Genomic DNA, 27,513 nt, shown 5'->3' with positions numbered 1-27,513 from the left:
CAGAATTCCCCACTGAAAAAGAAAAAAAAATCTTTATGGTTGTGTAATTTGTTCCACATGCCAGCCATCATCTACTAAATCACTGAGTCCCTGATCATCAATGCCTTCCCATGTCATTATGTCCTGTTTGGCTGTCTTAAGGGAAGATGAAGCTCCTTCAGAACCTTTTTGCCCATTGTCAGCTTTAATTCAGACATATTACGCCCCACTACCTTGTTGTCCGTTCTGGCAGGACATATGTTAACTTATCCTCCTTGGCCATGTTATCCAGACAGGCTCTTTCATTGCCCTTGTCTTGGAGAGCTGCTTTTCCTGACTGATTGCTGTAGACTCAGATTCCAGTTAAGACTGTGAAGTATTGAGTAACATGATTGTGACCCAGAGTGCCTCACTCAGAGGCCTCAGCATTGCAGTGGCCCACTCATCACGACATGATGCAGACTAAGTTTTATGACTTTTAAATAGCTACTGACGATGCATTCTCTCTTGGCTGAAAACAGAGAATAGCGTATGCATTTTAAATACAGCAGATTAATGGAATATAGTTTATGCGTAAAAAGGCGAAAGGAAATGTGAATTATTGGCCTAGACTTTGGCCATATTTATATCTGTAGCCTACAGGCCAATGGTGATGAAAGAACAAAAAAACATCACGAATGAATGATGTTCTAAAAAGCTAACTGTCTGGTTCAATGAAAGATGCATTATGCATCAATGCCAAACCAGTCCTGCGAAGCGTGGTTAGCTTTCATAACCGGAAAGTGACGAGCGGTAGTAAGTGAGTCTAGTCATCCCACTTACGGGACAAACTCGCCACGAGACGGGCGGTAATGCCCACCAGAACAAGAGCTGGTTCATTAGAATTGATAAAGCGTAGCATTGTGGCATTGTGAGCTTCGACGTACTGACCGTCGTGGTTATTGTAAAAACTCTCAATTTCTCTTGGACAAATGTGACTCACTGGCCCATTCCGCACCTCAGACTTGCCCCTAGTGCTGTTCGTCAAACATTAGTCACAGCAATTACAAAGGCACGTCCAGGAAAGAAGGGATGTTTTGTTTTCTGTCCTGTTGGAAAATCACCATATATGGTCTCCCGTCACTTTATTGTTTCATTCTAAAAAGCGATTTCTGATCAACAGTTGCGCTAAAGTAGCCTAGCTGGTAATACCCCAAGGCCACGGCCTATCTAAAGGCTATTGCACTCTTTCTTGGCCTGCTCACTGAATGGTGCCTCAAACAGCCACATGTAGCCGTCCTGACTGAACGAAGTTTCATGTCTGTATATTGTTCACATTCCTCTCTAGAAGTAGCCTATACAGCCTACTTTGAATTGGCCTATGAGGGGATTATCTCATGAACTTGAAAAAAAGAGAAGAAAACACATTTTATAATAGGACACGTATTGTCTATGTAAATGTTCACTGTGTGGATATTTCCACAGTAAAATAATAAGAAATGCATCGTTTGTGAAGATTTCATCTTCTAGACTTTTGTGTGGGCGCAGAGTTTGTTTTAAATGCTGCAGGGCTTGATGTGTACACCTACATTGTTTTGTAATAGCTGTCAGGCACACAGGCACACAGGTGATCTAATCCTTCAGAATCACTAAAGGCCTACATGAGTCAACTAAGAAGAACGCGAGTGCAAATGTCGGAGTGTGCAGCGTGCGCCGCATTGGTAAAATGGAATGAGACAACGAAAAGACGGAAAGGAACGAAAGAGGCTAAAATGACTTGGCGACTGTGTGGGAAGACAGGGGAGGAGCTTACAAAGTATAAACTTGAATGTGTTCTAGCAGTTCACCGTGGTAAACTATGACAAAAGTGGACATAGGGACGTTATCCACCACAAGTTTACCTAGACGTAGACAAGTAGGTTTTCCAACTCTGTCTGAAATTGAGACCGCTTGATAACATCCACAAAGCCGCCTGCTTGGATACGATAGCCAAACCAACTAAGGACAGGCTCCCACATCAAGAGTTCTGGATCTGGTGTCGTCGGACTGCATGCGTGCGTGAAATATTTACGCTAAGAATAAGAAGATATCGTTTTGTTTTACGCAGAGAGAAGAACATTCCTTGAAATATGATCACGTTATTGTTTCTCGTAATGACCGGTCCTGGTGTGCTGTCTTCCTCGACCCGTAAGTACAGCAGTTGCACATGATACGCGTAGGTTATAACCAGCTAATCACTGCATGGCAATATACCCTAATTTTGACGCATCAAGTGATGTTTAACCAATAGGCCTACCGTGACAGAACCAGGTGAGACCAGCCTTCCATGAGACAAATAGCCTAAATGAAAAGCCTGGGTGGGAAATTGTGGATTGATAAATTGACAGTTTCATTAATGGTGTAGCTACAAGAAACATTTAACAAGTAAACATGAGGAAATTCCTTGCCAAGAGAATAAGTATTTATCAGGCCAACGTTGGCGTTATTTAACATTATGCTTTTTTTCATGTAGACTAATATATCATTATTGAGAAATCTCACAGGCGCTAGAATTTCAGCAGGTCAGGCCATAATTCATTTAACACATGGAGTGTGGTACTTTATGAGCCGCAACAAAACAGTTACTTCATTTCCCCCGCGTTTTAGAGTGTTTTCCCATTCCACAGTTTTTACCTTGTCTGACTAATCAGAGTTAATGTAACGCATCGACCACATACAGGCCTACAATCACACGAGTTCAAAGGATGGTCACTTAGGTCTTACTGTGGTCCTTTCACCTATGCTTTACCTTGCTTTGATATTAAGATTTAGTCATTCAATTGAGTACACATTGTCAGCACTGCCTTTTATTTCTGAAGAATAATTCTGCTGCAAAGCCATGAAAAGTCTTAAATAGTTTTGCATTAGTCAAAATTGGACTGTTTAAACTTTTTAATTACTCCAAATATAACAAAAGAGCCATACCACTTTAAAAACAAAACATTAAAAAAAACAGGATGCATTAAATAATACAATACAATAATTGAAAAGAATGAACAAATAACTTAAAAGCCTGCATCAATTAATGACCAAATATAAGCAGTGAATAACAGCATTTCACCACTTTCCCTATAAAATCACGGAAGACAAGCTTAGTGTACTTTAAAAGCATACTCATGCAGCTGGATCCAAGCCCCTGTTGGACCCTGAGTAGAACATAAACACAGAGCACAGGAGAGAGTAACACCAAGACATTAACAGGCTTTCATGTAACCTTGCCGAATGACACCACTGAGAAGAAGCGCCACAAAACAGGCTCCCATTTTTCATCATCACAATGGGAGCGGTCTAATCCTTGGGCTTAACCACGGGGCGCTGTATATTTGCCTTGGTTTAGAGTGTTGCCTCTGTGATCACAGGACTTTGGGCTTACCTCACGAGACCTTCTAAAAACAAATGATATTTTACAGCCCATTTCCTATGCAGACACTTAAAATAAATAGTGGTAATTGCCACTATCATTAAAATGTTTAAAGGAAAAGGCTTGTTTTGTGTCAGGTCCAAATTTTCCTTCCCCCTCTCCTCTGTGCCTTTGGTGTGACACTGTCATGCTTAAACGTGAACTAACTGAAATTCAGTGGCCAAGCATAACCTAGTAATGAAATAGTGTAGCGTGTGTATACGAAACATGCAGCTTAAGTAACAATACCTCTACACGGATCTCTGCGGTTTATAACTTATTTTCATTTTCTACCCTCAAAATGAAAATGCCTGAACCTCAGTCTGATTTAATTTCTGAAATGGATACATTTATCATCATTCTTAGTAATTTGTATGGAATATATTCTTAATGATTTAATCAGTGATTTTAATAGCATCAGCCCTCTCTTAAGATTCATGTGCCATGAGCTCTACTCTGCTTACATCAACTCTTTTTACGACAGCTTTTTTCTGTCACTTGAATCCTGTTCAGCAGCATTCAACTCTTTGGTGTTAGTTGCTTGTTTGATTATTTCTTTGTTTATTTGAATTTCATCCTCTTTTTCATCCTGCCCATTTCCTCTCTCTCTCTTTTTCCTAGAGCTGGCCGCCATACAGCCCCAGGACCCGGCTGTGCGGATCGGCACCAGCCTGACGGCCACCTGCTCGGTCAGCCCAGAGCTCGGCCTGCACGCCAGTTCGCTCTTCTGGACGCTGAACGGCAAGCGCCTCCCCAGCAGCACCTACGCCGTGCTCAGCCCCACCGTGCTCAGCGTCAGCCTGCCCCCACTGCCGGGCTCACGCCAGCGCTCCGGGGACAACCTGGTGTGCCACAACAACGGGGGCCATGTCCTCGCCGGCACCTGTCTCTACGTGGGCAGTAAGTTTGCGAGGAAGAGCGAGAGAAAGAGAGAGAAAGAGAGAGAGAGAGCATCGGAGGGGACAGTGACAGATAAACACAGAGAGAGAATTCTTTAATTTTGTTCTATTGCAAAAGTCATTAATATAGAACCATATATTAATTGATAACGATAATTACTATATATTACTATAGATCAATAACTGTAATATTAATAGTTATTATTAAATAGTAATAAAGAAATATGACAAATAACTGAAACAAACAAAACAAATATTTTAGCAAAAATAGAGGTTAAAGAATCTCAAGATAGATTAGTTTAAACTTTAGTGTGTGTGTGCGTGTGTGTGTGTGTGTGTGTGTGTGTGTGTGTTAGAGTAAGAGCGTAAGGCCGTGTCTGTTGAGTTCAGGGGAGCAGATGGGGAGTAGGGAGTTCCGAGCTCACAGCATTTAAATTTGACCTCCTGGTCTGTCAAGTTGTTGCAGTTGTTGCAGTATTTAATGCTTTTTTTCTGAACAATGAACTCATACTTATATAAGCCCCTTAAGATAGCCGTGTGTTCTGGTGGCTTACTTTTGGCACCTGTGTGGTCCATTCTACTCTACCCTCTCTCTCTAACTCTCTCTCTTTCACACTCGCTCAACTTTCCCTTTCCCTCACACACTTAACATTGTCACTTTCACACATCAACATGCACACACTCGCTGGCACGTAGACTCACACACATACACACAAATGCATACATTTTGTATGTGCACACATATTTAGGCTCTCTTTCTCTAGCCTTTACATGACCTTTCACACTCATTATTGACTGGTATTTTTTCAACAGAAAAATGTATTACACTTTACAAAGTAATGCTTGCATGGACAGTAAACACATATTTGTGTTTACAAACATACAAACGTACACTCTCTCTTCCTCCCACTCCCCCCCTCTCTCTCTCTCGCTCACACACACACACACACACACACACACACACACACACACACAAAGAGTCATGCAAACACACAAAAACAGACCACTGTGTGTGAGTGAAAAGACAGCTCTTTGCAAACATTTTTTTTTTCACCAAAACTTTCATGTGAAGAAGATGAGCCTGTCTAAAACACTGCGTTCATCCGAGCTAAGCCTCAGCTTCCTCTGAAGTCAGGCCTGAGCGTCACAGTCGACCATAATCGCACGCCGACACTTACTCTCCCTGCTGCCTTTTGTTCGTTGGGAGTTGAATGGAATCTTGGCAGGAGTCCTGAAGTTAAACGAGGAGGACAGCTGAAAACGCTCATCCGTTGTTGAAGATGTGAAAGCCCCCGACGCCGCTGTTTATCCTGCTCAATGGGACAGCCAAGGGGTTTCATTGGCACCTTCACCATCATTCTCACATCCGCTCTGTTCACGCACAGGTTTCTCATGATGTGTTAAGCCGCCTCTTGCTGACTTTTAAGACCAGTCAACTGAATGATCTGTTTTATTGTGTGTGTGTGTGTGTGTGTGTGTGTTTTCCTTGGCCTACTCTCTGACTCCTCGGTCTCTTGTCTGTGCGCAGTGCCCCCGGAGAAGCCAGTGAACCTCACCTGTTGGTCCAGGAACACCAAGGACCTGACCTGCCGCTGGGCCCCGGGGGGACAGGGCGAGACCTTCATCAGGACCAAGTACACCCTCAAGTATAAGCTGAGGTGAGCCACTGTTACAGTCGAGGTAAACTGCCTATCAAATTACCCTACCTATTACCCTGCCTCCCGTGCTTGTTTAAAGGTAGACTCTGTGATTCTAATTCAGCACATTTTGTCGACTTGAGCAAAATGCTTACAATGGTCCTCAAGTTATCTGAGGTGGGTTTAGAGAAACATTCAGTGTTTATACTCAGTCCTGGCTCTTTAGTGGGGAAAAAAGTGAAGTGGCTCAGACTGAGCCTTACACTATCCCAGCCAATCCACACTTTGCTTCAGGAGAATGGAAAGGAATGGTGAAATCTGATTGGCTGTTGAGCTCAAACATCAACAGCCAGAATCCCTGACTCGTCCTTCAGCAGCTTCACAGCATATTATCCAGGCTTTGATGAAGTGTTCTCTTGATGTGCTGCCAGTTGACCAAAGCTCTGATTTAGCAAAGTAATTTAGGCATATAAAATGTCTTAAGCTTGTGTAAAGCCATTGAGTAACCTGAGTCTTCATGCTGGGTGAAATCTCTTGGCTGCTGCTTGAGGATTTAGACAATCACGTTTTTAATTCTAAAAGCCTTAGCACATGTTAGGGGTTCTTCATGCTCTCTTCATGCTCAGGCTATGAAATTGTAAATAAAAACACGACATTCAATTAAATTGAATTTTGCTTTACGCGTGTAAACGTATCTTTGTTTCCATTATGCTTAGAAAAATTAATAGAAAAGGGTGTTCGCTGGAAAGCTCTTGGTTCCAGAAACATGCACTCTCTTTCTCCCTCCCCCCTTTTTTCTGCCTTTTCTTTTCCCCTCCTCTTTATCTTTTCCTCTTTCTCCCTCTCTCTGACTCTCACATATCTCTTTGTGTTGGTGGAGCTCAGGTGGTACGGGCGGGAGAAGGAGTGTGAAGACTACAACACAGGCCAGCCGTACACGTGCTACATCCCCCGCGACCTGGCCCTGTTCACGCCCTACGAAATCTGGGTGGAGGCGTCCAATCAGCTCGGGTCGGCTGTCTCGGACATCATCTACCTGGACATCCTAGACGTGGGTGAGTGATTGACCTTTAACCTTCTGACCTATCCCAGTGGCCAGTGCTTTATTGGATGGGTGTCGTGGGTCACATGGTGAGCAGGGAACTCGAGAGCATCCAGGTCTCTCTTTGCCAACATGAGCCGGGTGGAGCTGTGATGAATTGCTGTGGACTCGCCCTTCCCTTTTGACGAGCTCATACCCCTTTTAAGTTTTAGTCATTGCACCCACACAGACACTTTCACTCTGTCTCTCTCTCTCTCTCTCTCTCTCTCTCTCTCTCTCTCACTCACACACACACACACACACACACACACACTCACATTTTATGCCCTTACATGCACCTTGTTGGCTTACGTCTAGGCCTCCTGTGAGAGTGGAATTTTACAGGCTCTGAAGTAATCCTAATTCTATGAATTCCCCCTCTGGCTGCAATAGTTAAGGGGTTTTGACCAGAGAGGTAAGAGCCAGCCCAGTAAAGCCCTTTAGATTCCCCTATTATCTCCCAATGCTTCTGGCCAAGCCAGGACTCAAGAAGATGTCACACACTCATGGGAAACCCACATGGAAAAATCATTCACAGGAACTTCATAAAAATGGAATTACAGGCTCTAACAGAATAACATCAGAAGGAGTAATGAGAAAACACAACCCCCCCCCCCCCACACACACACACACACACACACACACACACAAACAGACACACACACACACACACACACACACACACACACACACACACAAACACACACACACACACACACACACAAACACACAAACACACACCACCCATTTGCCCTATTCTGGTAATTACCAGCGTTTGTCTCTGAGGACCCACCCTGTGTGAGAGACCAAAGGAAGTGAGGTGAAAGGTGTGGGCTGTGATGAGAGGGTGCTGCTGGAGCTGTGACGCACTGATGCGCACATACACGCACACACACACACACACACACACACACACACACACGCCACACCCAAATGCTTCCTGCCTCCCTGCACACACACAACAGGCCAGATTATTGCTCCCTCAGGCATGGTAAAGGCTATTACAGATTACAGGCATGATTTGCTCAGGTGTTTTACAGGTGCGTGCCAAAGCAGTGCATTTGTTTTACTAGATTCATCAGTGATGAAATGCCTCTGACCCTCGTCCTGTGCTCTGGGATCTCTATGGCGCTTACGGGGAAACTGAAACCTTGTGTGTTGTCAAGGCCTTCTGGTTCCTGGTTAGTTCAACACACCTGATTTGAGTAATTGCTGGCTGGATTACTTCCAAATGAGTTTGGGCGGAAGTGCCAGAGCTCAGGGTTAAAGCATGTTCCACTCTCCGGCTACAGAGAAGTGCAGAATTCCTTTGGTAAACCAGCATCAGATGTTATTATAGACCAAAATTCAGAAATCCATTTGTGGTGGATGTTTGTTCATATGTGACCACATAGAGTAATAGATTAAATGAGCATGATCAGAGGCAGAGGTCCTAACTGGAGCAGAGACTCCAACACAACACAACTGTTGATTGAATCCCTGTTCCTGACTGCACCTCCCCCTCTGGTTCCAGTCACCACCGACCCCCCTGCTAACGTGCACGTGAGCCGTGTGGGGGACCTGGAGGACCAGCTGAGCGTCCGCTGGGGCACTCCGCCCGCCCTCAAGGACTTCCTCTTCCAGGCCAAGTACCAGATCCGTTACCGGCTGGAGGACAGCGTTGAGTGGAAGGTACAGTATATACCTGTTCTCTGTAGCATGATATGCGCCACAGCTGCATTCATAAACAAGGGCTGTGCCGCATGGGTTTTAATGGCTTGTAGTTGTCAAGGCATGTTTTATTACATGCTTCTTCTCCTCTTTTCTGTCTCGTTCAAATGCTTTAATCTTCATTTCAGTTTCTGTAGCTTCGTCAGAGCTGTTTCCTTTCATTTGGTTTTCATTCCGCAGCATGTACGATGTTGATCTGATTTGTCATGTGACATTGAGGCAGAGTAATGAATGCTGCTATATGCCCAGCTGATGGCATTAGGAACTCGGCTCTTAATTTGCCTCTCACATGAAGGCATCGTGCTCCGCCATTCCTGAGTCTGTCATATGGACTCAATCATTAGGCAGGTTTCCTCTTGGACCGGGCAGAGGAAAGGCTTTGGTTACACGAAGTGGAACGTTTTCAAACTGCCCTGAGTTGTCACAGGGCTGTCAAACGTATTGTTTTGCCATTTACAAAACAATCCAGAGCAGCCTGGAGTAAGACTGTAAGTTGGAAGAATTTCAAAAACTCGCATACTCACATAATTGTACCTCGTAAATGTTTGCAATTTCTTGAACTGTAAACAAAGAAATACTTGGCATTTTGGTGGCTCTCATGGTCAGCTCAACCTAATGTGTGGAAATCAAATTGATTCAAGCAGTAATCTCATTATCTCCCATATATTAGCCTCCTAACACTGCCAACAAGATGTCTCTTTTAAAATGTAGGCTTAATGTTTTGTTTGGACATTCATTCACATTAAGTGAAATGTGAGCTCTCGGTGTGTTTATCCCAAGAGGACAGCTCTGATAAGATACAGAACTGAGAATGGTTGTGTTGCAGTGGGTATTAGTATGTCCTCTTTTACTGCACTTGTAGTTCTATTCCACATCTCAGTTGTCCTGTCCCCTCAAAAGACTATCTTTGGTAACACCATTCTCTATGGTATGGTATTCCATTCTCTCTTTGGTATTCTCTGGTATTCCATTCTCTATTCAGTGTTCATTGCTAGGCAGCGCGCTGTAGGAGCGGGTATGGGCCGGATGCAGGCCGGCTCCGCTTTATGGCCAGCTGCGCCCTGGGCTGTGGTATTTCGAGGGGAAATTAGCGAAGGCATAAACAGCCAAACAGCCTGGCCTGCGTCTGCACGTCGTTGGGGCTCTCTTCGCCGGGGCCAATTACTCAATCTGTAATAAGTAATAGATAACAGATTTACTCTGAGGGCTGTGTGGCTCACTGTGTAGACATTGACAGGAAAAGTGTGTGTGTGTGTGTGTGTCTGTTCTCTAGGACGAGTATGAGTGTATGCACAGATGTAGTGTGTGTGTGTGTGTGTGTGTGTGTGTGTGTGTGTGTGTGTGTGTGTGTGTGTTTGTGTGAACATTCTATAATGGCTTGCCAGTAGAGATGGGGTTTTGTGAAGGTGTCATTCATATCCCCGCCCTGCAGCAGTGAGAAGTGTGAAGTTTTTTCTCCACTCATTAAAAGAAATCCCTCCTCCAGTCAGGGAGCGTGTGCAGGCCCGTTCTGGAATCACACGGTGATTCCCTCTCTTTGTCTCGAGTGGCTCCAAGTGTTCTGTGGGTGTCACAACATGAAAGGCATTCGTTTTGATTTGGACGTGGCCTGTTCTCCCTCTCTCTCCCCTCTCTTATACTCTCTCTCTCTCTCTCTCTCTCTCTCTCTCTCTCTCTCCCTCTCTCTATCTACATGTTTATGTGTTCTCCCTCTCGTTCCCTCCCAACAGGTGGTGGATGACGTGGGGAATCAGACCTCCTGCAGGCTGGCAGGCTTGAGGCCGGGCACCGTGTACTTTGTCCAGGTTCGCTGCAACCCGGTGGGCATCCTGGGCTCCAGGAAGGCTGGCATCTGGAGCGACTGGAGCCACCCGACGGCAGCCTCCACTCCACTCAGTGGTGAGTATTCGTGTGTGAGAAAACAACCAAAGAAAGAAACAAACAAAAATGTCTGTTGAAACAAGTAAGAGGGACTATGTGTTCCACAATACACACATCCAGACACTAAGTAAAGTTGGTGTTGACATTCCTGTGTCTTCTTTGGTCAATGACATTACGTTGCTCATGTGCCATTTGGCCTTTAGACAATAGCCTGTCATGTCAGTGTACTGCTCAATACCACAATACGACTGGATCATAATACAACATAGTTCTGTCAGTATTATTCTTCACTATTTCTTAAATAACACCATGGTATGACATGTAGTAGAGATCTGACAAAAATGTATTCCTTTGAAACAAAGAAGGAGGTCAAGTCTGACTATATCTGACACATCAGGATTTATCAGCATGGGGGAGCGCTGGTGCCATGTATCAGCTGAGGAAAAAGACTGGACAAAGTCATGACATAATGACAAGTAAAGCTTGTCGGGTCAAGCAGAAGGGAGATTGGTCTCCTCATTTGAGCTAGGTTCTAAGAACTAGTTCCTTTACTGCATGACTGCTGCCCCTGTGCTCACGTGTTTGTTTCTTTGTCAATGAAGATAAACACTTTGTAGACAATAATTATGTCATTCTACAGACCTTTAAAGAGTTTTAAACGGAAGTTAACAACATCCTCCCTCTCTCAAATGTATGTTTACTTTGTTATAACCACAAAGTTGATTGTTAAAAGTCTGTTTCAAAATCTTTCTTTGTGAAGTGCAATGTAAGTAAGCAATTATAGGAACCCTTGTGTGGAAATGATTTTATAAAAAACAGGTCAAGTTTGTTCGTCTAAAACACATTTTATTACTTTCTACATGGAGTGACAGCTCACTTCATGAAACAAGCAAATTGCCCTAGAGTTGGATCCGTGCTGTGCGATGAAAGAGGTCCTCAAATGGAACACACTGTGGATTCTACTGCGTCTACGCTAATCTTGCTGTGTCATCTCGTAATAAAACACATATTGCCAAGACAATGCAATCAAGTCGCTTGCGGAGCGCTGACACATGAAACGAATTAGCCAAGTTATCCCCATCTCCATTTCGTGGTTCACCGAAAAGCTACAGGGGAACATTAGTTTGATATTTTTCCCCTCAAAAGTTCCCACACGCTCAAGATCTGCAGATTACGTGTGCTCTGCCTCTGCCTTTGCTTCAGCGTTGGCCATCTGGAAGCCTGGGGTCGGATATTTATTGAAAGTGGCTAGGATTTATTTTTACCCGGCTTTTTGTTTGGCGTGCAGTGTAAACTGTGGCCGCACATACAAGATAAGCCTAATGTCCAAGGCAACAATCCATTGACAGATTGTTTAAATGTTGACGTTCACATGCCTCGCTCTCCTCAGAGAGGCTGATGGGTGGCTCCTGCGACTCCAAGTCGGGCCAGCAGAACACCACGCTACGGCGGGACCTCAAGCAGTTCTTCGGCTGGGTGCGCAAACACGCCTACGGCTGCAGCAGCATGTCCATCAAACTCTACGACCAGTGGCGGGTCTGGCTGCAGAAATCCCACAAAACGCGGAACCAGGTAGGTAAGGAGCCTTCCACCTCTTTATTTATCTATTTATTTGACCGTGAGTCTGCACTTCCTTTGCTCTGTTTATGCCTTTGTCTCCTTAGGCAACTGCATCCTCAGCTGTCTACACTGTCTCAGTCTTATTGACTCACTTGTTTGTGCAAATCTGTTGCTTCACACGGTTCAGTTAGATGAATTCCCTTGTTAGAGCACATTTTTTACGACAATCACAGGACCTTCCATCAGACACCACAACACAGACTCTCTGGCATACACATGTAAATATAACTAACAGACCATCTAGCTCTCTCAAGCCCCCTGCCTCCGCATGTGTGATGTGGTTTGAGTTTGTTTCGTTTAATGACGTGCCCCAAATAGTGACTAGAGGGACTAAACCAAGTCCAGTGAAGGAGCCTCTGGAATGGATCTGGGACTGATCTGGCCCCAATATGGCGCTGATTGGTGCCATATTAGATTGATTATTTATTCAAGACATTTTGGCCACATTCATGCGTATAATGATTTTCTTCTTTTGTACATTACTGTCTCCCCTTTTTTCCAGGTTCTTCAAGACGATAAATCCTAGCACCTGCTCTTTCATATAGCATGGCCAAGTCTGAAGAGGGCCATTAATACTTGTAGGAGAGGCTTCACTTTCTCCAGACTGGACTATTGTTTGGTTCTTTCCTACAAACAAAAAAAAAGAGCCTGCTGCAGATGGAACTTTGAAGACTCTTCTGACCGTGGAGTCTTGTGTGGTGTGGAGGAGGTGTGTTCCAGCACAGAGCCGGCCTCATGCCCTGTTTTACACGTGTCTTTCAGTACAGACCAAACACAAACTGTTTAAAAACTGTCTCTCCTATCGTGGTGACATTAGCAAGAGCAACTGTTCACATGTGGAGCGTGTGTGTCTTTTGCCCGGGGGCACAAGGTCAGCAACAGAGGACATTTGCACATTGACATCTCGGAATGATGCACAAGCAATTTACATTAGTCTGATGACTCAGCCTCTATATTTGCTTCAGGGTCATTCTGAAACCACTCCAGCAGCTATCGGCCATCCCAGAGCGCATCTCCCGAAAGAAATCTTCTGAAAGAATGCACGAAAGTCACAACACACCATCAGCAACTACCTTATTTTTGTTGTTGCGAGGTCAACCAACTAATTATTTTGTTCTGTGCTCAGACCAGAACACTGTTGCAGTATTAATGTGTGGTCAGGGGAGGGGAAAGGGGAATTTACTGTAATCATACTGAGAAGGTATACCTCATGCAATACCTCGGTTTTAGAAGCCTACGTGTGTTGGTTAGGGTCATTGTGGCCCACAACCAGAAGTCGACTCTTAAACTACATCAGATTTTGGTATATTGGAACTTTGCCACTATTTATGGATATGATTTGTGGATATGTACACTAGTGCCTTGAGTTCATTACGTTGTATAGCTTTTGTCACCAAAGGCCAAGACCACCCAGTCAAGCATCGGAAAGAAATGAGAAGAAGAGAACTGCAGTGTCTTAACTCCGTGGCAAATTGGTACCCCAAAGGTAAACACCCTCAAACCATGGATTAAGAGCGACGGAATGCTGCCATGGAATCTTTTCTTTGGAGTTTTGACTTGGGAAGGGGCACCCTTCGGCTTTCATGGTCTTCAACATCCCACTTTACTTTGGCATCATAACTTCACTGAAGCTGGATTTAGAGGTGTTAAGGAGGTTTGTAGCAATGAACAGTTTGTGAATAGTTGTGTTTATATTTGAATACATTTCACTGCTTTTATTTTTATACGTAATTGTATCAGCATATTTAAAATTGTGCAAAGCTATGTTTGTTGTCTAAATTATGTATAGTTAGTTATTATATTGATGACTGAAATAAAATAAAAAAAACATAATATTGTTATACAAATCACTCTGAGATAAACCAAAGTTTAAAATGAGTGTGTAATCATTGAATCCAGTTGTAACATGCATGCGCAACTCTCCTGAAATGCATATCTCCTCCTTCAAAAACAACAACAAAAGCCCAGCTGCCCAGAGGCAATAAGGAGACAAGGCTACACAGGCGAGATGATTCATGTGTGCGAGAGCAGTCGCTTTGAGAGATTACCTACGTATCAGGGCCCTCTCCACGGTCAGTAACTCACGCCGCAGCCCGGGTCACACCGATGGGGAGCAGGAGATGAGCGCGTTGCGTATCAAGGGAGTTTCCTTCTTCACACTCACATCGCGCGCCAGACGTGACATGACATTGCAGCAAGATATGACACGTTAAGGTTACATTCCGCACAGTCTGCATTGCTCTAATCATTACGCGCTTGTGGTTCACCAAATGAATGCCCATTTGTTACGCTACATGCAATGTTATGTCTGCACTACTGCATTCTAAGGTAATTTTCTTGGGTGAAAGTTGACCTGCCGTCGGTTCTTGGGTCAGCCCCCTGCGCTGGCCCCTGCGCACTGCTCTCAAGGTCCAGAGTTAGAGTGGTTAATATTTAATGCATGTTTGCTGGTCAGTTTCCATTTACACTTGCCCGCTGGCTCTGTTGTCTCTTTGAGGTTGAGTGCTGGCGTACTACGTGAAAGATCTGTCAGATAATAACTGATAGGCATAGACATGAAAAATATGTAGATCGGTTAGAACAGCACATCAGAAATAAACTGTATTATTTATTTTTAAAAGAAAGAAATAATAATTCATGCATACTCAAATGGAAACTCAATAGCGGCGAAGTGCAGTAATGCTACCTCAGGACACAGGAGAGGTCATTGGAGAGATTGGATTTGATAACAGTGATGGACGGGGGAGATGATGCGAGTGGACGACGGAGTTCTTGAGGATTACTTAACAGATAGTGATACTCAACACCTGAGATCTGCTGTGGTTGCACTGTAATTTAGTCTTGAGAAATGGCCTCCTGACAATATCAGCCAGACAGTGTTTCAAGAATGAACACCCCACTCCCATCACCACGGGAGACCAGCTCCAACTTCTAGGGTGGGATTGTGCAGGTGTTCATGAGCCACAATAAAACTCATCAGATCCAGTAGACCTAGGCTATGGTCATCTCCATTGGGCTATTTCACACTTATTTTGTCCATTATTTATGCCTCTCGTCTGTTTTGACAATGGTACGATTTTCTATGACACTGGGGGGAGTTCAGCTATGTCAGCATCTTCCTGAAATCTGAGGCGTTGCTCAACAACAGACTGTTTTTGGAAACAATTGTTTAACATTATCTCATTATCTCAGCGCGTTATTGTGTAAGGTCATAATTCATCGGTGGATGTGTCTGCCAACAAGTTGCACGTTAAGCAGAAAACTTCCCCCTTAGCTCAAACGAGGATAGAGTTTCTGCATCTCGTAAAAGTCATATATTATTCAGACTGGATAGGAGTGCTCCTTGAAAGTCACAGAGGTGTTGAGTTGGAGTGGAGGGGTTGCACAAACGCTTCTCAATCCACTGCTAGGGTTGACGCAGTTAAGAAGATTGGTGGTCCATGGGGGAGGTTTTGAAGAGGAGGCCCATGATCGCTGGCAGAGAGCGGGGTAAGTGTGGCAGTTTTCTGGAGTGAACTTTGACGGACGTCAGATCCTGCATTTCCTAGAAATAAATCTACCGCTCCTTTGTTTGAGAAAAGAAAGAGACAGCTTGTGGATTTTCAGAGTTACAACTCACAAGCTATTAGCTAACTTGGATAACACATTTGACATTTATAGAGTGACAATCCAGAACATAACACGAACGGCCATGAATTATTCGCTGCGAGTACATTCCAAATGTTTCCAGATGAATCCAATTTAATCCAAGTCAGATTGTATTTTTTTTTTAATCTGGGAAATAGCGACAATAATAAGTTAACAAATGCCTTATGCAATGCCCTTGGGACCTTCTTCTATTTTTACTCGAGAGGTAGTCCTACTTCAGAGACCCGTTTGGTGTTGTGAATCTGTCTTTCTTCAGGGCCAGGGCCAGGACGCTATGCTCTGCCTCCCACTATTGGTTACATCGGCCATGACTACACCAAGCCCAGCAGCCCGGCCTACTCGTTCCACAGCCGCATGAGCAGCAATAGTGAGTGACTTCACCTCCAGTGACATAACAGGCCGGCCGGCCCGGGAGCCTCTTGACTAGAGTGCTATTTATATAAGGGCACGTTCCCAGACAAAGATAATGGGACCTGCCTTCAAAAGGGAATTGAGATTTGTTCTCTTGGCGTATCTGCCTGTCTGATTTAGCCCATTATTTCTAAATATAAATGGGATGGATGCTGAGAAATAGGGGTCTCTAATACAATCGGATCCACTAGAGGTCAGCAGATTTTGCCTATTGAAATACAAATGGCGCACTCGAGTTATATAATTTATTAAGGGCAGGTATACTGCAAAAACCTATCAGCAGGAGTGCAAATGGGGAGAATGAGTGGGATGTGACCTTTTACAATGTAGGTGTCCTAGTGCTGGACAATGGCCCTTGGATATGCATAGTTTGGATTTAGAAAAAGTTTATTTTAGTTCATTTTCAGGGGATATTTCTAGCCAGGGCTCTGACTATCAATAATATATAAATAAGCTACTGTTTACAGTTGAATAACAGTGTGATTTGTACTTTGTAGTGGTGTCTGTGGACTCCAGCCCTGGCCCTCAGTATCACATTGATGCGAAGATGACACGCTTTGGTCGAAGTGCCACGCCTTCCTACTCTATGCTGGGCAGGAAGAAGAGATCAGGTTACTACTAAATGGCTTTCACCAACTATGGCCTCATCATGTTTTATCGAGCATCTGAAAGTTATTTTGTGACACTAGATTAATTAAGGTGTCTTGAGTGCTCGAGTTTGTCGCTCTCACTCTAGGTCTGGTTCACTCCTCGCCTTCCAACTTCATGGAATATTTAGACATCAATCCTTGAAAGCTTATTATTCTATTATGAACTATTATTATATTATTATAGGTGCCATTGCACTTTATCCTTTAAGGGACAATATTACCATTTGGCTTTTAATCATGGCACATGTGGTCAAGCACAGCCTCTGACAGTCCATCTCTTTCTCTGCTGAAGCCGACCTGTTCCAGACTCCAGGCCCAGGAGCCTACAGCCCGGAGAAAGCCCCGCCTGTGAACCTCCATCGCAGACCTCCGTCCTACTCCATTGGCTCACGCACACGCTACCGCGCCTCCGACTCCGTGCCCGCCCCCAACTCCTACACCCTGCCCTCTCTCTTGGGCGCCCAGGCTCCCAACACGCCAGCCAGCCCCTGCTACTCTATATCGAGTCGCAGGAAAACGGGCGCCCCGTCAGAGGACCTCGCCATGACGCCGGGCCCCGGGAAGTACAACAGCACAGACCCCAGCATCTACCTGAAGCGCCAGCCCTCCTTCTCCATGCAGAGCCGCACGTCCATCCCTAACGACGCCACCCGCAAGCCCGGTCCGGGCACGCACCACTCGGAGAAGGTGGTGGCGCACCTGCCACGCCCACCCTCCTTCTCCATGGGCATCCGGCACTCAGAGTTCGTCACCCCTCTGGTGGTAGATGTGTTCGATTGAGATGACTGGGAATAGGAAGGTGTTGGCAAATGAGTCTCATTTATTTGTCAAAGGCAACTTCATAGGGACTTGATGTCTGTGTGTTTACAATGTGTACTACAAAGAAATCTCCCAGAGAACAGTGCCTGTGTGTGCAATAAGACAAGTTGCGACCCCTTAGTTACAGTTACAGTTTTGATTCATTAAACACTTTTTGCAAAACATCACACACAACTGTCTACCTAACTCTTCTTAATTACGTTTTTCAAACAACCTATCAAAATGTCATACTTATTTACCACTTATTCACACTCTTCATTGTACAAACACGCATTACTTTCCTGAACATCATCTAATCATTGCCTGAATATAGACCCTTTCAATCTGTTCCTACAGCATCTCCGGGTTGAGATGTTTGGAACCAATGCAGATACTTTGAAATGAAAATGAATCGGACTTTAGCTTAATGCTCTACAAAAAGTTGACTTGTCTTTTTTATTTTTGTTTGTTCCCACCTTACCATTAGCTCAATGTTGCTTCCGGAAATGCCTTAGGAATGCACGTTTGTTTTTGCAGTTGAAATCCAAAATGTCACAAAAGTGTTTATAATGTGAGGCGATACTTGCTTTAGAGATGTGTTTTTGACATTCTGAATGTTGTTTGTCATTTTGCTGGAGATTTGAGGCATTTTGCATATAGAGGGTTTTGTGTGTGGATTTCTGAAAAATAGGCACAGATTTTGTGTAAGAAAATGTGTGTAATCAGTTGTAAAACACTGTATATTCTGTCTAGGAACAACTGAGGTCAAAAGCTTGAAGAAATATTATCAAGTGGAAAAATCAACACTTTCAATGATTCAATCTATGATCCTTTCACGTCATCAGATTTTGAATGTTATGGGCATTAATGTATTATTGCATTACATTTCTGGATATAACTTAAATAAAGAATGATATTTCTATTATCATAGGACTTCATCATGGTCATGGATAGATCATCTAGAATGTCCACAGAACATTCAATTTGCCCATAGGTACATGAGCTCTAACTAATGTGCCTACCAGAAGTAACCACCCCAAATTGAAATGGCGGGCAAAGAGCAAAGTCTATTCACAAGTCAAGTTCTCTTATGAACTAAAGCCATAGAGTGGCATGTGAAAGCATTGAGTGGACTCATACAATTTTGCAGTTAAGATGCTTCATATGCTCTATATTTATATTGTGGGTTTATTTAATGTAACTATAATAATGATTATGAGTTATCATCATCACCTTCTTCCTCATCATTTTTTTATTGTTATAGTTAGTAATAGCGGCCGTATTTGTCGTGGTATTACGTGACTAGCAAGATTCCAAGCAAACAGTGCCCTCCTTTATGAAACACTGAATTCCTTATGTGCAACGCTGCTCCTGGACTAGCGCACAGTAATGCCTACTGGCGGACTCCATTCACTTCCTGTTCCAGAGCCCAGTTCCTCATGGGCAGACACCTGAAAGTGGTAGGTGCGCCCCTCTACAAGCCTGTCCAGACTGACCGATTTAGTGTCATGTACATCCACCTGCAAACAAGATATTCATTCATCACATCCCAGGATAAAAATGAGCACAAACAGGTATATTCCTTTCATTGACCCAGGTTCCTTACAATAATCATAGCAAATGTGTGAATCCAGAAGGAATACATGTAACAACTGAAACAAACTTAACATAAAATGCTCACATATATGCTTGGCTTTCTGCATTCTGCTCCATATTTAGGTCAGTTCATGTATGCACATGATATCAAGTCAAGACATATTAAGCGTCATAGTTCCTGAGGCATTTTGCTCAGATATAGCAGTATGATAGTGATAATACATCATTTACACTTAAGTTTCAATTAAGCTATGCTAAATTAGTCAAGTTAGAGTTCATAGAGTTCATAGAGTTCAAATTTGTTTGTTTCAATTTGTTGGGGGGGGGGTATCCATATGACAATCTCCACCTAAAAGGTTTACCATTTGCTCTGAGTTAACTTAAATTAAATTAATGGTTGTGTTTTGTCACTAAACCACTTATTTGCAATACCCACTGTAGGTATGATGTGTACTCGCTGTAGATATGACATGTGTACTCACTGTAGGTAAGACGTGTACTCACTCACCTCAATAATGTGGCCTCGTTCTTGATTGTTGCCCCAGTAGTACCTGACTTTGTACATGAGAGGGAAATGCTGGGGCTGTGGCCAGGATGGGGGAGGATTCCAGTCCACCACCACCTTCCTCCCTCGCTTCACTGCCCTCACATTCACTGGAGGATCTGGCTTCACTGCAGTAGGCAACACACAAATACTATCACCAAATGGGGAAGATTACTAACACCACAAGATATAGCCTACAGTGTTGACAAATGACTGACAAAGAAGTTTTGTAAACAAATCATTCTGACGCTATTTCTACTCGTGATTAAAAATGAAAGCCTACCTACACGTGACTGACAGGCATTATCAGACATAAAACAAAGATGATGGGCACTGGCCCCAGCCGTAGCACAACTGGCTGGGGCACGCTGGTGACCTGGGTTCGATTCCCGCCCCGTGGTCCTTTCTGGATCCCACCCCAACTCTCTCTCCCACTCACTCTCCTGTCTCTCTCTACTATCTGATTAGAGGCATAAAAGCCCAAAAATGTATACTTAAAAAAAAAAAAAAAAAATGATGGACATGAACAGAAGAATGAAAATGTTACTACAGAAATGAGTAAGGACATCAAATATAATAAGGACATCAAATATAATGCACTGACCACTGCTCTGGAACCTCTCAAGGACTTGAGGAAATGAAGTATAATAAGCAGCATATCAACAATGGTACTAAACAGCTTTATTAGGCTTCATTTTGAGTTTAACTAGTCTCAAGCAATGACTCTACCTAACCAACCCATCAACCTGGTTTAAGTACTAAGACCATAAATGATTGTTCCAGTAATATCACAAACTCACCATTTTCCTCCAGGTCAAATACCATTGATTTAGTGGCATTGCCAAGAGCATTACTGGCTGTGATATAAACAATGTAGGGTCTGCTGGCGAGAACCTGAAGGTTCTTCATTTCACAGAGAGAGTCAGGAGACTGTGGAATAATGTGGCAGGGGTAGATTACTCCATAGTCCCTATCTCTGAGAAAACAAAAATAAGAAATAAATGTTAGACATACAGAATACCATACCCATCATCAGAGTAAGGTCTCATCTCCTGCTCCGCTTCTACACAGCCATTACTGAAAGCATCCTCACTACATCCATTACAGGTTTAGCAGTCTTCACACACTCCTGGAAGAAACAGCGCATCATCAACAGAGCATCCGAAGTCATTGGCTCACCCCTATCATCCCTTGAATCACTCCACCACAAACAGACACTACGCAGGGCACACAAGACAATCTCTGACGCCTTTTAGCTACTGCCCTCTGGGAGGTGTTACAGGACAATCGCCTCCAGAACAACCCGCCTCAAAAACAGTTTCATTCCCAAAGCAATAAACATTCTAAACTCTAAACTCTAAACACTGTTGTCAGTATGACCCTTATCTATGTATCATGTATGAATGTGTCTGTATGTTCTACTATATGTTTAATGTAATGTTGGAATCTGTACCAAGAGCTGTTCTGAAAACAAATTCCACCAGCCTGGATGTGTTCATTAAATCAAATCAATCAATCACTCAATCAATCAATCAATCACACACACACAAATATAAACTCCATATATTTTGTACACATTCATGCAGCCATTGTGTAACATCACCACATAATTTCAGAAACTGGTATTTCATGTAACTGCTTCTTACTCGTAGGTGATGATATGCTGTGTTGGTATATAGGTTTCGGTTATCTGTGACCATGTGCACAAGGCCTTCATAGGATAACTGGGGGCCCAGCATCTGATGTCTGGAGGAGATGGGGGATCTGCAGGAAACAGATGGGTGACTAATGATTTTCATTTAGATACATGAGAATCTCCGTGGCTAAGAATTTGTCAATGAAAAGACAACATCTGACAAATAAACATTTATCAAAGCAAGCACATCATACACACACACACACACACACACACACACACCCACACACACACACACACACACACACACACAAAACATACACACTCATACATCACACATACACATAGAGATCCCCATGCCGAGCCCTAACTCTCCAAACCATTTCAGGCACTCACAACCAGGCTTGAGGTGGACCTGTTGGATGGCAGCTCCTCTGCTGAGACTGTGGCATGTGTAGACGCCTCGGTCTTCCAGCCGGGTGCTGTTGAGATGGAACAGAGCGCTGGACGCCACCTGCGACCCATTTAGTGTCCACTCCACCGGCTCTCCACCCGCAACGCCTTCACACAGCACTTTCACTTCGGAGCCCACCTCCACATACACATCTGGGAGACACAGTCGACAAAATGGAGGAAAAAGAGTGAGAGCAGAACAGCGAACAGTATTTTTTATTGACGGCATACACACACTGCATTTAAAATGACTGTTTGATAATCAAACGGCAATGAGATAACTGGATTCTTTCACTGAAGTAAGACAAATAGGAAGGAATAAAATTGTGAAACAATGGAGATTTCTCACCCTTCATGGGTCGGTCATTGAGTAGTTGAGTTGATAAATCCTGACAGTGCCCTGTACTAAAAGTAATGAAAGCAATACAAGCACCTACGTAGCACCACCTGTACATACTGGGTTAGAAAAGCTGGGTTTACATATATCTTAGAACATAATAAGAGATGTGGCTCACCGTAACAGAAACAAAAAGTACCCTATGATGATTCCCAGGTTAATCATTAGAAAGTAAATCAATTCTGGTGTCAATGCAACTGATGTCAAACAGCCAACTGAGGTGACTGACAATTTCCTTATAAACAGATAGAGTAAATAGACAGCTCCAAAACATATTTTTGTACTTCTTAAACTAAAAGCCTGGCTGAAACTTTTCTTCATTTGGATTCAACTCCTTTCCTTAATCATGATCTGATGGGACCAATTAAAATAATTTGTGAACATAAGGAGGCTTTTAAAGCTTGGGTTACTTTTGACAATGTTCGCTGTAATGTATGGAGGTGGGTGCTGCTACACAAAAATTGGATGGCCTAACCTACTAAACTGCATGACAAACACGTGCCTTCCTAAGGCTTTTCCAGTGGCACAAAACAACATGGAACTAATGTTTATAGTCTAATTATTTTCATTTCAAAATATCTGCGTTGATTTTGAAAGTTTCAACCCAAAATCCTTTAGGAACTGGTTGAAAGCGTCTGGCAGGACTTGATTCACAGCTGCTGACTGTGCCATTTGCTGTTTATTTCAAATTGTAAATATGAATGATTAATTTGTCATTGATTTCGAATGTACCCGTATGAATAGTCAAAAGTATAAAAAGAAAAAAGGATCACCGCACACCATTGGACTACACTTTTAAGCTTTTATTTCTGAGCAACGCGTTTTGCCATGCGCTTCAGGAGCCTGAGGAAGCACATGACGAAACGCGTTGCTCAGAAATAAAAGTTTAAAAGTGTAGTCCAATGATGTGCGGTGATCCTTTTTTCTTTTTTATTAATCGTAAACCTGATATTTTAAGGAAGAATCCGCACACTTCAAGTCTTTGTGCAAATTTTTTTTGAAACTTTACTGAGTGTTGCAAGCTTTCGGTCTAATCGTGTGATTAATCATAAACCTGCAAGTCACCAGCACCCAACGACCCAACTTTGGCTGTGCAAGGGGATTTGGGATTTTTTTGAGTCAAAAGTGTATGTTTGCATTTGAGTTCTACACATTTCTGCAGTAGCCTACATTTTAGAAAAAGACAGGTTAATTGTGATAACAATAAGAATGTCAACAAATTGTGACATCATCCTTGTAATTTGAATTTGGTAAAATCTGGTAAAAACAGGAGACAAGAGACACCTCCTTGCCACACCACAAGGTACAACAGTGTAAACAAACACTGTAGTCACACGCTATAGGTATACATCACCACGCTTGAAAGCCCCTCAACACCAGTGAGTATGTTTCCATGGTAGCCCATGTGCTATGAAAAGGGCTTTGTGAAACAAACCCCAAGGTGCCTTGTAGTGTGGAGAAGTTGGTGTCCCTTGAGAGGTATCATGAGTTTATTCATCAGGTGTATGGGATGTCTCTCCTTTCTCCTGCTTCTTTCCTCGAGCCTATATAACCTGTTCGCTTGGGTGAACCACACAAATGTGCAAAAGGCTCTGCTGGAGATGCTTCAGTACAATAACAGCAAGGCAATTCCACCGCACCCTGGAGATGAAGACGGCAGGGTCTTCTGGGACGCATGGATGCCCTCCTCACGCTCACAGGAACCAGACGAGCAGATGAACAGGGCCTGGTGGGCACCCATCCTGCAAGTCCTGAGGATCCACAACCTTAAAGGCTGGACAGAGAAGGAGAAAGGGCTGATTGATCATGCCAGGGAGAAATTCTGGATCCTGTTCGGACACACATCCCCTGTACAGGAAATGAAACAGATGACTGAGAGAAAGAAGTCTAAAATCTCACCACCCTCAAAGATATCCCCAGGATTCAGCTGGCATTGGTTTCTTGTATTTGTTATAGCTTATATCTGGAAGGTGAGATAACATAAGGTCAACTGAAGTGTATCATACTTCACTGATTGGGACACATACTCCCACACATTGATGTTACACATCTGACTAAGTGACTACTGTTTACAGTGGTAACTCATGCTAGTTTGGCCCATTGTTTTTTTTTTAATGTTTCCAACAGTGGAGAGGCAGAATCACTAGTAGTGAAATAACAATAGAGAGTCTCTCAGAGCAACTCAACACACAGACACATGACCTGGAGAAGATGCTGGAGATGCTACAGCAGATTCAAGAAAGTCTGGACCACCTGGAGAGTCGCTGTGATGCCATTAGCCAACCCAGAAGGAGGAGGAGCAGGGCACAGCAAGTTACAAGGATTGCCTTTTCTGATTCATCGACATCCTCAGGCTGAGACCTTGCTGGAGTGACTGAGTGCTGCTTGTAATGAGGCACACAGCTGAATGTCTTTTCCTCCTGTCATTAGGCTAGCCTACAATTCAGTCCAGATTCTGACCCTCAGTAAACTGTGGTTAATGCTATAAATAATAATAAAATTATGAAAGAGCACTATCCAGACTTAGTTGCCTTTGTCAACGTTTCTCTCTGGTAATCCACGGTTTACCATTACCAGTGATAAATCTGAACTAACCTGGAGGAGGCCTTATCGGTGGTCGAGGTTTTGCACTTTATGGACGTCATTCTACTGTAGCATGCCATTTCGTCAGTTTAATGAACGGCAGGACAATCTTACCCCTGGTTTTAATGTTGTTGGTATTTATCGCCCTCTAGTGTGAAGTAATAGCTATTACCTCAACTTGAATATAATGGGCTACCATCCAAACGTCACGAGGTTGGTAGTGCATAGACATTTTGATGTAGCCTAGACCTAGCTGTTTTTTAAAGTATTTTTACAATATTATCTTTAAATTAACTAATCTTTAAATTAATTTCCGTAGGTGGGTATATATAGGTAGGTGGCCTTAGGTGGCCTAGCCCACTTAAAACAAAAGCACAAATTACAAAATCACAATAAGATAACAACAATAAGAAGTTAAGAAATCTAATCGATATTACTGCTTGGTTTTTTCCCTTCTTTTTTTTTTGACTGACAATATATTATTCCAAGTTTAGTAGGCTACCTAGAATCTTAGGCCGCACAGGAAACGACACCAGATAGTGGCACACGTCACCTGCTCTGCATGCTTGAGTTGTCAGTCACAATTTTTTCGTCGTTTGCCTCTCAAAGATGGATATTCGGTCAGTATCAAATGTAATTAAATTATTATGTCAATAATCGGCGCAAAGTGATAGCACTGAGAGCCTGCAAAACAGTTCAATTCTACCGACTTATTGCAAAGTAGGCCTATGATAGCCCACTCATCCACTGCATTAGCTGATCATCAGGTTAGCTATCTAGCTGAAACCATACTTTTCAAGAGTACACGCACGTTTGTAAATTGCACTTTTACATAGCTTAACTTATCCACCCAACTCTCTTCAATGTTTTGGAATCACTAAATGTGTGTTTTAGTTGATCAGTTTACTTCATAGCTAGACTAGGCTACTGAATGAACTTGACAGCCTACATTTCTTGACTGGAGATGTTCTGTTTTTTTTTTTTGTCAATATAGCAACTACTTCACTGGGGCTCGCGATTCAAACGATGGAGATCTAGCTAAAGATTACCACTCAATCCACAAGCATCTACGGAGAAGTCTCCACAGCATTCCTCCTCCTCCACCCCGAGCCTCAGGACTGGACTTCCTTCCTGATGTAGGGAATCAACAGTTCACCTACTTGATTGGTCTTGAGGTGATTGTGCAGAAAAGATTGACAGAGACACAGAATGTCTCACCTAAGCAAAGGAAACATAAAGCCAAAGGTATGCACCATTGATTGCATAGGAATAGGTGTGGGGCTAATTTGGAAATGGCATTAGAAACTGACACTAAATAGTGTGTGTCCATCTTTTTGCTGTGCACTGTTAAAATAGTGATGTCCTTGTGACAGGTGCTTTGAGGAAGGAGACGGATCCTCCTCGCTATGACCCATATACCTGTGATCAATGTTTGACTGACTTCACCTGTCAGTGGTGGTGTGTGACGATAAGCACAGCCAGAGGTGGCCAGCTGTGTGATCAGTGTAAGACCTCCAAAGACAAGAAGGCCATAGTGGAGGCCCACACGTCTAAGATGGAGGACGCCTTTGAACACGCCAAGCAGATGAAGCTAGAGGCCAAGCAGCGACTCCTGCAGGGCCGGTTACAGGCCATGCAGCTACCTCAGTGCAGTCAGCGGATATAGATTGGTGTGCTTAAACACAGTAAGCATTACTGTGAGCATAAGTACAGTTTCTTACATGTTACAAAGTCACATTAACTTTGTAAGATTATGTTTATACAGAATGCACTCTCTCTTGTTGAGATATTTCTGATGATGTTCTTGTTAAGATGTGTGTGGTGATGTTATGACGCCACTTCATTGTTATACTGTATGTTGCATACATCCTCATAACCTTAAAGCTACCGTGACTGGGTTGGGTTTTTGCACATTGCACCATATTATCCTTGTGACTGTGTGTTATCTTTGAACATAATTTTGTTAGTAGAGGAAATTATAGCCATAACCCTGGCTGCTTTTTGTTTATTAGATATTATGTATTATTTGTATTATGAACTTAATGAAGTAGCATCTGATGCATTTCATGACATAGGATGGAATAATTTTATAAAAGTTATAGGATGGCTGAGTTTTGTCCCTTTCCCATCTTTGTTGATGTTCTGAAGCTATGGAAATATGTTATTAAATATTTTGTGCATTCAGAAATAGCTGTTATTTGTGATGACTTTTACAGGGAATAAATACCAAGCTATAACAGATTTCAGAATCATGCATTAAAGCAAAGCAGAGCCCATTGGTAAACCAAATGTAGGTAAGAAGAGTTTGATATTTGCGTCTTTACACACTGCTCAGGGATGTATCTGACAGTAGCCAAGTCCTATAGCAAATATAGACCTATGAATAATGTTCCTATTAGTCAAATCAATCAATTTGCAGTATGGCCATGCAACATAATCTTCACATATTTGAAAGAAAATAACACAAAACATATAGAAATAGTAAAATAATGCGGAAAAATTAACAATAAAACAATGCCATTTGATGAAGCTCGATATATGCTCCCATCCTTGGCCCTATTTTTTTCAGAAG

At 43.0% G+C, this 27,513-nt stretch overlaps 4 protein-coding genes across 5 annotated transcripts; 3 read left to right on the top strand and 1 right to left on the bottom strand.

The window, feature by feature from the left end:
- Positions 1 to 1,750: 1,750 nt before the first annotated feature.
- crlf1a (cytokine receptor-like factor 1a) lies at positions 1,751 to 14,093 on the top strand. 2 transcript variants are annotated; one of them, XM_062517398.1, is made up of 8 exons: positions 1,751 to 2,145; positions 4,019 to 4,297; positions 5,825 to 5,954; positions 6,819 to 6,988; positions 8,528 to 8,685; positions 10,455 to 10,623; positions 11,996 to 12,177; positions 12,728 to 14,093. In XM_062517398.1, the coding sequence occupies exons 1-8, from the start codon at positions 2,088 to 2,090 to the stop codon at positions 12,749 to 12,751; spliced, it is 1,170 nt and encodes a 389-aa protein (XP_062373382.1). In that variant the 5' UTR covers positions 1,751 to 2,087; the 3' UTR covers positions 12,752 to 14,093. The 2 variants fall into 2 exon arrangements, with proteins under 2 accessions (XP_062373382.1, XP_062373383.1); XM_062517399.1 differs by having other exon boundaries at positions 11,996 to 12,181.
- A 1,374-nt stretch (positions 14,094 to 15,467) lies between these two features.
- On the top strand, positions 15,468 to 18,226 carry odf3l2a (outer dense fiber of sperm tails 3-like 2a). Its single transcript, XM_062517401.1, has 4 exons — positions 15,468 to 15,714; positions 16,130 to 16,240; positions 16,782 to 16,895; positions 17,227 to 18,226. The coding sequence occupies exons 1-4, from the start codon at positions 15,666 to 15,668 to the stop codon at positions 17,712 to 17,714; spliced, it is 762 nt and encodes a 253-aa protein (XP_062373385.1). The 5' UTR covers positions 15,468 to 15,665; the 3' UTR covers positions 17,715 to 18,226.
- Positions 18,227 to 18,233: 7 nt separating this feature from the next.
- ebi3 (Epstein-Barr virus induced 3) lies at positions 18,234 to 22,542 on the bottom strand. The gene is made up of 6 exons (XM_062517400.1): positions 22,311 to 22,542; positions 21,905 to 22,114; positions 21,519 to 21,636; positions 20,673 to 20,848; positions 19,837 to 20,000; positions 18,234 to 19,252 (listed from the first exon to the last, which is right to left on the bottom strand). The coding sequence occupies exons 1-6, from the start codon at positions 22,414 to 22,416 to the stop codon at positions 19,109 to 19,111; spliced, it is 918 nt and encodes a 305-aa protein (XP_062373384.1). The 5' UTR covers positions 22,417 to 22,542; the 3' UTR covers positions 18,234 to 19,108.
- A 2,923-nt stretch (positions 22,543 to 25,465) lies between these two features.
- Positions 25,466 to 27,081, top strand: LOC134100388 (transcriptional repressor p66 alpha-like). The gene is made up of 3 exons (XM_062553567.1): positions 25,466 to 25,561; positions 25,936 to 26,186; positions 26,315 to 27,081. The coding sequence occupies exons 1-3, from the start codon at positions 25,551 to 25,553 to the stop codon at positions 26,605 to 26,607; spliced, it is 555 nt and encodes a 184-aa protein (XP_062409551.1). The 5' UTR covers positions 25,466 to 25,550; the 3' UTR covers positions 26,608 to 27,081.
- Positions 27,082 to 27,513: the final 432 nt, after the last annotated feature.

Source organism: Sardina pilchardus, chromosome 2, assembly GCF_963854185.1.
Source record: "Sardina pilchardus chromosome 2, fSarPil1.1, whole genome shotgun sequence".
NCBI classification, from domain to species: Eukaryota; Metazoa; Chordata; class Actinopteri; order Clupeiformes; family Clupeidae; genus Sardina; species Sardina pilchardus.
The sequence above is the reverse complement of the archived record's forward strand: the minus strand, read 5'-3'. Positions and strand labels throughout refer to the sequence as shown.

Coding starts and splice junctions, on each gene's coding strand:
- crlf1a (XM_062517398.1), top strand. CDS start 2,088: ATGATCACGTTATTGTTTCTCGTAATGACCGGTCCTGGTGTGCTGTCT. Junction 5,955..6,818: donor ACCCTCAAGTATAAGCTGAG/GTGAGCCACTGT, acceptor GGTGGAGCTCAG/GTGGTACGGGCGGGAGAAGG. Junction 12,178..12,727: donor CCCACAAAACGCGGAACCAG/GTAGGTAAGGAG, acceptor CCTTTTTTCCAG/GTTCTTCAAGACGATAAATC.
- LOC134100388 (XM_062553567.1), top strand. Junction 26,187..26,314: donor AAGGAAACATAAAGCCAAAG/GTATGCACCATT, acceptor TCCTTGTGACAG/GTGCTTTGAGGAAGGAGACG.
- odf3l2a (XM_062517401.1), top strand. CDS start 15,666: ATGGGGGAGGTTTTGAAGAGGAGGCCCATGATCGCTGGCAGAGAGCGG. Junction 15,715..16,129: donor GATCGCTGGCAGAGAGCGGG/GTAAGTGTGGCA, acceptor GTCTTTCTTCAG/GGCCAGGGCCAGGACGCTAT. Junction 16,896..17,226: donor GGGCAGGAAGAAGAGATCAG/GTTACTACTAAA, acceptor TCTCTGCTGAAG/CCGACCTGTTCCAGACTCCA.
- ebi3 (XM_062517400.1), bottom strand. CDS start 22,416: ATGTACAGGTGGTGCTACGTAGGTGCTTGTATTGCTTTCATTACTTTT. Junction 21,637..21,904: donor GGTCCACCTCAAGCCTGGTT/GTGAGTGCCTGA, acceptor TGTTTCCTGCAG/ATCCCCCATCTCCTCCAGAC. Junction 19,253..19,836: donor AACGAGGCCACATTATTGAG/GTGAGTGAGTAC, acceptor TCTTGTTTGCAG/GTGGATGTACATGACACTAA.